Source organism: Poecilia latipinna, unplaced genomic scaffold, assembly GCF_001443285.1.
Source record: "Poecilia latipinna isolate Pla-1442-1.1 unplaced genomic scaffold, P_latipinna-1.0 Scaffold1917, whole genome shotgun sequence".
Lineage (NCBI taxonomy): Eukaryota > Metazoa > Chordata > Actinopteri > Cyprinodontiformes > Poeciliidae > Poecilia > Poecilia latipinna.
In genome coordinates this window covers 31,536-40,886 of record NW_015114533.1, presented here as the reverse complement: position 1 = coordinate 40,886, position 9,351 = coordinate 31,536, and the positions used below count along the sequence as shown (strand labels likewise).

Below are 9,351 nucleotides of genomic sequence, written 5' to 3'. Positions count from 1 at the left end.
TTATTGATATCTATGGAAGGAGAAATAAAGTGTTAGCTGATCTTACACAACATAAAAAACAACATTATTAATAAATCTTTGGACTGGATCATGCATTTTAAATTTTATAGAAAATTATGTAATGTGTTTTACTTACAAGTTGGAGGTCGTTTGGTTTCTGTAAAACGAAAAATATATTTTTAGTTTGTAGAGTAACCAACTTCAGTTCCCACATTTAATCCACAGTATTGTTTCTTAACTGTTTTTATCCTTAAACTGGACATGCAGTAATCAAGTGTTCATTTATGTAAAAAGCAGTATAACTTTATAGTTTCACTTTGACCTTAAATTTTAATTTGTATTATAATGATTTTTATACCAGTGTAAAAAATATAATCTGCATAGTAACATAGATTTAGGATTAAATTACAAAAAAACTCACTGAATAGTTTCTCACTGATTGGATTTCTGAAAATGACTCCAACCACAGCGACAACAACGGCAGCAATAATCACTGCTCCAGTGGTGATTACCGTGATCCAATTCCCTATGAAATAAATCACAAACCAAAACATTGTTGGACTTTTTTTTCTTAACCAAACAGCAAACATGTACCATGCTACCTCAATTAGTTTATAGTCTGTATAAAATGCTCAAGTCTGCTATTCTGCTGTTACAGAAGTTTGAACCTATAATTGGTAATTATTTCACTTTCCTTTTGTTCTTAAAGAGAATTTTTAAATAAAACAGTCTTGGTTTTAGCATTAGTTATAAGTAAATGACAGGTTAAAATATTTCAGATATTTTATGGTTTTGGTAACAAAACCAATACTTAAAATGACATAATAGATTAAACAGTATATATTTTAACCAATTAAATTGTCTGCAAAAATCTTGTAAAGTCAACTAAATTACTTCAATAATTTTAAGTAATTTTTGGTTCATCAACAACTTTGATAAAGGTCTTACTTTCATTGGTCAAGATGTTGGATTTCTCCAGTTTGGTGACGATGTCTTCATTGACTCCTGACAGCTGAAACACACATTCATAGTTGCTCCAGTCTTCAGATGAAACGGATGACAGATCCAGATCAACACTCATCTGGAAGGTCCCATCATTGTTAGGGAGGGTTTCTCTTTTGACCACACCATCATGGATCTCTTCTCCATCTTTCCTCCAGAGCGTCTCTGCCTTGTTAGGATAGAAACCTGTAGCGTGGCAGCAGACTGGAGAGGAGGAAGACTTCTGGAGGAGAGACACTGAAGGTTTCTCTATAGTGGGAAAAAGCAAAGAAATGTTGATCTAATGGAGTTTCTCTGTCAGACACTTTGATTTTAACACTCTAGTTTTACTTTTATTACCAAGTTAGGTACGCTGTTTAGAAATACTCATGATACTTGTCAACTCTTTCAAATGTAATGTTGAGACTAAAGATGAAGGAATCTCTTATAAATGAGCCAAATAGAAAGTAAGAAATCAGAGTCGTCAAGAGAAAGAATAAAAAACAACTGAATGAAAAAAGATGTTTCCCAAAACATTAAAATTACAGATAAATGAATATTTCTTCAGTGAACTAATAGGTCACCTGGTTCTACCTGTTCTCATGAGAGAAGTCCTGCCATAGATCATATATGTCTTTACCCAATCAGGACACCTCTGGTTGAGGAAGCTGTCTGCCAGAGCAATCCAACCTCTGTTATTGTCCCATTTATCTTTGGTGATGACAGCTTGAGGTGTTGGAGCGATCCACTTCTTTGTGCTCAGGTCAAAGGTTATGAAGTCTTCTCCATCATACCCGTACTGCATAAAGCCTTTTTCCACTTTTGCCTCCTCATCCCACTCACAGCCATACATCCATTGGTAAACATGCATACCTGGGAACACAGGGTGATACAGAAGTCATTAAAACCTCACATAATTTTAACAATTACAGTCTAAACTGAAGCTACATTTGGTTAAAAAAAGCTTCAAATTGAAAAAATGACTCATACAGCAGATATCATTTATTCTCCACAAACAAGACATTTGCAGACAAATTGAAGCCAACATTTAAAGACAGTAAATCTGAGCATCAAGTAAACACTGATGGAGGTACCAGAAGTCCAAATTCAAGATAGATGTTAAGAATATCAAATACTGTTTGCTTCCCATTATGACCAATGGATATTAAGAGTTTCCCACTGTTTAGATATAAAATAAACTTTGAATTTGAAGATTTGTTTGTAATTGTTAATTGTTATAGTGTAGATATTTTGTCAGGGTCCAGGGTAGAATAAGTTCTGTTAAGCTGCTTCCTTTTGCAGGGTTCAAATACACTGGGGTTTATTTGGTCCACATTAAATTTCATGCATGAATCACTTTCCCCAGATAAACAAAGGCAGGAGGCGGATTGTTTTAGGGCCCGAGTCTTTCATTCTAAATTTACCTCATATTCACAAAGAAACAGATCTGCATAATTTGAGTCGGTGTGTTAGAATAGGGTGTTGTACTAAAAGTTATTAGTTTCTCTGATGATATTTTTCTCAATGAAGAAAATGTCCACTAGTAACTCAATGTGGAGAGATTGTTATATTCTCAACTTCTCCATTAATTTCCTATGGAACTTGTGCAGTAAGGAAAAAGTCGCTTGCCCTCCCATAGCCAGGTGACGGGTGAAATCAGTGCTTGTGAAATTTCCAACTCGTAGATGTGTTCACACAGGATAGCAACGAAATACAAGCAAGCTGAAAATTGTTCAACTTTTGTCACTGATGTTCCGATCACATCCTGTGTGTTGGGTGGAAAATGATTGAAGAAGAAATGGTGCTACTTTTGAGATTAAGATATTGTCCCATTCTTACTTCAGCTGAAAACATTAGTTACTGTTCCTTCTAATCTTTTTCCATATTTGCCATTATTGCTGCATCTGCTGTGATTCTCGCTTCCCATTTATCTTCATCTTCTACTACTTTTCCATTTCTCAGCAGTAATTTCCTCAATAGAACCACATTTTTTGAAATACGATTCTTCTTTTGTAAGACCACCGTGTTTAAAATCCAGTAAACCTCAGACTTCACCAACTGCTGCTCCGTAGAATATTAAACAGTCCTGTCACAACAAACTGTAAGACCTATGATTAATGTGTTGAAGACCAACTTGAATTCTGTGACAACTTTAAGAAACTCAAAGTCTTTATTTTTAGACACATGAATTTAAAACCTTTTAAGGATGCGTGAACACCCTGTGTGCTCGGCCTCCATCAGTCTTTCTTAGGGCCCCATCATTTGTCAAACCTTGTGATGTCCTCAGAAATAGAGCTGGTTTCTTTCCTTTTCAACAAGGGAGTCTGGAATCTGGGTAACTCAGATTTAGGTATTCTTTAGCAGTAAATTGAATAAAAAAGAACTGGTTGAAATATAGAACATAATGCTGAGAATGGTGGCTTCTCAATAAACATAATGTTCAGTATCACTGATAACTATTGTGATATTGATATAACTGGTGTTTTAAAATCCCCATTTCTAGGTTTATGTCTTGATACTAAATAATTTTATTCATCATTTAACAATTATTACTGGTTAATATCTCAGTGGTGAAATGGTTTAACAGGTGATTGTATTGGCTAATAAAAGAAATGTTGCATTAATCGATGTAAATTTCAGCCATGATTCTACAGTATTTTTATTACACTGACCAGTAGAGTCTCTACATATTGGATTACCATATGTGTCTGTGTGTGTATGATGGTGTGTCCTACTTCCCACAAGCAACAAAAATGATCAGTAACTGATCAAATTAACACAAACCTCCTGTTTGGTTGAAGCGCTGCTTCAAGATTTCAATGCTGATTTTGTAGGTTTGTTGGTGACGCCAAAACTTTTCAGCTTCCCTTTTCCAGTACTCCTGATCCATGTTCTCCTTCATCCAGTCCTGTTTGGGCTCTGCTCTCCCGCTGTCACTGTCATAGTAAACCATCTGGACATCATCAACTGAAGCAACAGCCACAAACTCTGGGAAGTTTGGCACTTGAGAGGATGCAGTGTAGAAATACTTCATCGAGTGGGACTCTGAAAAAAAGACAATGATTTGAGAATTTGTAAAACAATAACATAATTAAACATTTTCTGAAACTTAGACAAACCAAGTAATAACAACTGCATCTAATAATAATAATAATAATAATAACCTTTACATTAAAATACCATTCAAAGTTGGTGATTTTTGAGTGGTGTATTTAAAAAACATATAACATTTCATGAGTGAAGTATTTAATACATACTCTTATACAATTTTATTTTTAAACTGCTATCTTTATTTATCTTCATCTTAATTATAGTACTCTAAGTAGTAATCAGCAGATATTCGGGTGATTCTCTGAATTCGGTGCATTTTGGGGTCTCAGGTTCTTAAAAATATACCACAAAACATTTTGTTTTTGATCACTGATCAATGAGCCTCCAAGAAAATTTGTCTCCCCATCTTATGCATAAAATTCCAAACAGTATTATGCATTTCTTTATTTGGGTTGCTTTAAATTCAACCCCGTAACGGGACAATTTCATTCCTCTATGAGTTTAACTTTATAACATAATTAAACCAATTCTTCCAGTTCCTTTGAGATCACCTGTCCCTTGATTAAAATAACTAATTGTAAGTAAATTTTATTTAATTCTGAATTATAATAATTAGACTTAGAATATTGCAACTTCATGTAAAAGCGCTTCTCATAAATCATGAAAATACACTTAAAAATAAAAATTAAATCAGGCTTTTTTTATGTTTTTGAATCATTATTTAAACTTTACATACAGTCCAACAAGTATTAGTTTTGCTGTTACTATAAAAAAAAATCAATACAGTGTATCACGTAACAGGGTTGAACCTATTGCAAAAGTTAACCAGGCTGTAAAGGGGATGAACTCTCTGGCTGGTCTTGAGCAACATATGATATGATGAAAACAAGAAATTAATATACTTTTCAAAGACCATTCTTTACTTTTTCCCCAAACAACAATAAATATAATTTACGCCCGTGACAGGGTTGAAAGGTTGAGCTTGACGATGACGGTATTTGGATAAAAAAATAACCAATTATAGGTAATAAACTTTCACTTAAATCTCTTTACAGAATGAACAGGAAGAGACTTGATGTCACTTCCAGGTCACAGAGGAAATGGGACTTAACCATTATTTACAAAAAGGAGGGATTGGTATGCTGCTACAGGGTTGAACAAAACTTGAGGGACAGGATTAAAAAGTGCTATTTTATACATATTTCATGTATTTTTCTTATATTTCTATTATTTGGGTTAATGTATACCTAAAAAATTTGATAATGGTACAAATTACTTGCAGTTACTGGCTATTTTTATTTGTTTTATATTCTGTGAAAAATGAACATTGGTCAGTGGGGACAAGCTCATTTGGTTGACTTCTACACTTCAACAACCCATAACATTTTTAAAACATGCTTTTTAAAATATATTTGCATTGTATATTACCAAGACACACAGATATTTCCATTTCTTGATTTTCTCAAAAAATGTGGTTTGCATTATATGAAAATCTTTGAGATAAACCTGTGGGACACAAAAGGCACCGAATTCAGAGAATGACCCTTTACCTATTTTTAGGTTTTTACATTTCAAATGCAAAATGTTTAGGGATTTTTATTTTACCTTTACAGAAAGATTCAATTCAAGTTTATTAAGTTTATTCAAGTTTAGAAAAAATAAATCAGTCTATTTTTCATATGGAGAGTCGGAACAAAATTTGACCAAAACAAGAAAAAATAAATAAATACAAAAACCAGCAAAATACTTTTCTAGATTTAATAATTTTTGACAGTTTCTAATGTAATTTTGCCCTATTTAAAAAGAAGCACCTCAAACATCTGCATTATTTTTACATGAGATACAGTTTGGCTTAATTTTATGAAAAGACACTTAACTGGACATCTTAACAGAATTATCTTCAGTCTGATCTAAATATTTTCTAAAATTAGGAGTTCTGTTACATAGGCCACTTTCGGCTATGATCTTGTAAACTATATTTTCTGAATAATAAGCTGATATGGGTATTATATGACATATATAGAATATTACAACAAAATTGCCTTAAGTACCTGTTATTCCTTTCTGAAACAATAAATTAAATAATCTACAGTTACCTAAATGTAACCTCTATTTATGGCCCATTGTCTTTTTCTTCACTTTACCATATTTCTGAGTTTTCTTCCTCTATCATTGTTTCTTTGTGCTCTAGCTTCCTGCATCATACTGCAGAAATGGACTACCAAATTGTAAATAAGTGTTAAACATCAGCTTTTTCAAATGCTTACACATGTTAAATGTGTTTGGAAAACGTAAATTGAACAGACCGGTTATGGGCTATTGTAAATCAGAAGTTAACGATAGTCTAGTAGTAAACTTCTGATTTACAAAGTTGTCGTAACTCTTTTAAAATTCTCCCTTTTAAAATTATTTATAGCATCCACATCGAAAAAAGTAAAAATAAAAACGTACTGCTAACTTACCAGCTGCAGTGTTGCGGATTCCCAGGAGAAGCAGAAACACAAAGTTTCCCATCTTGTCATTCAGCAGCATTGTTGTCGCTTGGTAAAAACCAGCTAATCGCCATAGTCCTACGCTAAAGGGTCTGGATTCTCGGCAGAAACATATTCTGTTTTCCCATGTGTTTGTGTCACCTGTCAGATTTTTGTCTTCGTACGAGTGTTTGTAAAGCTTACAATTTTTCAATAAATAAAGACAATTGAGAAACGACTACTTCCTGGAGGCGTGCTGTATGGCAGGCCGTCCTAACATAGAATTGGTAAACGTCAGATATTTGAAATAGTTTTATTACTTGATATATTAGTCAGTAAATTAAAATATCTCTTATGTTTTGACAAGACAAAATACTTCTTTGAAATATTTTATTACATTCTGACTGGTATAAAAGACTTGCCATTGAGATTTACCATTGAGTTGTATGACTACAATTAATTTGTTCTGACCACTCATAATTCTAAATAAAGACATATTGGATTTTAAATTACAGAAATATAAAATTGGATTATGACTAGACATTGGAAAATGTCTAGACCCTGCTCACATTTGCAAAAACAAATAAATTTAGTGTCAATCAGTCCGGCTAACCCTGCTACCCTCCTCCCCCTTAACTGTCAATTGGAATATTTACCCAGTAAAACAAATTATTTATTTTTCCATTCAGTTTCACCAATTTTTATGAGTTTTTCTTCAAATCGCTTAAGTTTTGCAACTTCTCATTCAAATACTTGGACGCAAAGTCAGCGATTGTGCAAGCCCTGACTAACTATGCTAGCTGTACAAACAGATAAAAGTGATGTCAAACATTTGTGCGGCAAACTGTTTTGTTTGTGCCGCTACCATTTTAAAGATATTAAGAAAAAGGTTCTCCAGGGGTCATCAGAGGTCAACCACTCCCCAGACCCTGCTCACATTTGCAAAAATAAATAAATTTAGTGTCAATCAGTCCGGCTAACCCTGCTACCCTCCTCCCCCTCAACTGTTTGCAAAATGGTTTTCTTTCTCTTCTACAAATAAGTTGTCAGTTTAAACTTATTTTTGCAGGACCTGTAACCACGTTGTGTTACATGTGCATTTGTGAATTATGAGACTGTTTTAGCTCTAATATCAACACTTGCTAGCGATCTCAGTGATTTAAACTAAAAATCTACGCTAGTGCCTCTGCATGCTAGTAGCATCAGGATGATGTCTTTCTATAGTTTAATTTATTGTAATTAAAGTAACTGTTTGACAGGGTTTGTCTTCCTAAACCAAGGTAGGAGCTCCGGCTTTTATTCGCTGTCTTCAGCACTAACATAATAATAGCCTTTGTATATTCTGAGAGCCCAGAGCTTTTCTCCATTGAGGGTGATTTTTTTAAACATGCCCATCTTATCAGAATGCTGAATATATTATGATCAAGAGAGGTGCACCAAATCATGACTGCATGTTGCAGTTAATAGTCACCCCATTGTTGCCAAATCAGTGACTTTCTTGCTATATTTACCAACATTTTTGAAAAGATAAAGGTATCAGCAAAAATCAGAATCAGCAAGTCGGGGCTTTTAAATATCAGTAAGCATCAGAAAGTATTCAGTGGTTATAACAATGAGAGGAAGACAAATAAAAAAGAGGCTCAGAGGTTCCAATAAACATTTCTACAAAATTGTCTCGAATCTTATCGTGTGGGCTTTAAATTACATTTTTGTATTTAAAAAAAACTTCATCAAAAACTTACCTTTCATCAACAAAATCAAATCAAAGAAAAATTTATTTGTATAGCACATTTCAGCAGCAAAGCATTTCAAAGTGCTTTACACCATTAAAAACACCACAGTCAGGTAACATTGAATAAACAAACAAAAAAACTAATTAAAACCTGCAGCCCTTTTTTAACCCTTATGACTTTAGTTAAAACGCCATCATGAGACGGAAGGTAGGCTATTGTAAAAATACAAATTTAATAACGTCATGAAATTAATAACTTTTTGAATGTTTATCAAATAAAAAACATGGGCCAACAACACATGTTGTACATAATCTTTTTAAAAAGCTTTAATCTTTTTAAATAAAAAAACAGCTTGAACAGCAGAATCAGAGTCGAGTCCCTTCCAACATAATTACAGCAAAATATATTTTTTAAATATTTAACATTAGTTTGATTTAACAATGTGAAACTAAACAGCAAGAATATTTGAAGAAAAACACTAAACAATATAAAACAGAACACAGAAGATGTAGATCTGATGTTTAATTTGACTGCAAAGACTCAATGAATCTCTGTTTTGGTGCCTTAGTGTCCAAAATCCACATTTGTTTCTTTTTTCTATTGAGACAGATACACAAGGAGAGCCATTGTTATTTATTTACATGTCGAAACAACCAATGAAAATATGTTGTCGGTCTGTTGCTAGGTAGAACGGAGACACGTGATGTGAGACGCTGTGGAGAGTTTTGGGTACGGGAAGAGACTGGAGTGCAGTGATGCTGTGGATTTTATTAAGAGTGTTTCGATGGGTTTTTTACACTATAAGTGTGTTATTTAGAGTTCGTGGTGTGTGCAGTGTTGGTAGTAGTTTTGCTAGCCATCGCTACATGGCTTCAGAGCGAGCGCTGACGCACTGAGAAGAGAGACTCCAGGCCGGGATGGCCATTTAGACTCCAGACTCCTAAGGCAATAAGGTCTAAGGCAGTTCAATTAGAAAATAGTTGGGTCAAATCCATCATCTTTTCCAAGGAGTAAAACTGAATAACCATCCTGTCATAAGAGGTGGTGGTAGGTGGTGAGGAGAGACGCAGAGACACAGGTCATGGTGAAAATGAGGGCGGTGTCGCCGGCGCAGG

The 9,351-nt window shown here is 34.0% G+C and overlaps 1 protein-coding gene across 1 annotated transcript; it reads right to left on the bottom strand.

Annotated features, from left to right (window-relative positions):
• Window positions 1-5: 5 nt before the first annotated feature.
• LOC106935158 (H-2 class I histocompatibility antigen, Q9 alpha chain-like) lies at window positions 6-6,751 on the bottom strand (the record flags this gene model as incomplete). The annotated part of the gene is made up of 7 exons (XM_015015486.1): window positions 6,495-6,751; window positions 3,766-4,026; window positions 1,576-1,854; window positions 949-1,251; window positions 422-526; window positions 137-157; window positions 6-10 (listed from the first exon to the last, which is right to left on the bottom strand). Coding segments are annotated over exons 1-7 (1,044 nt in total), but the record flags the coding sequence as incomplete, so codon positions are not given.
• Between the last annotated feature and the right edge of the window lie 2,600 nt (window positions 6,752-9,351).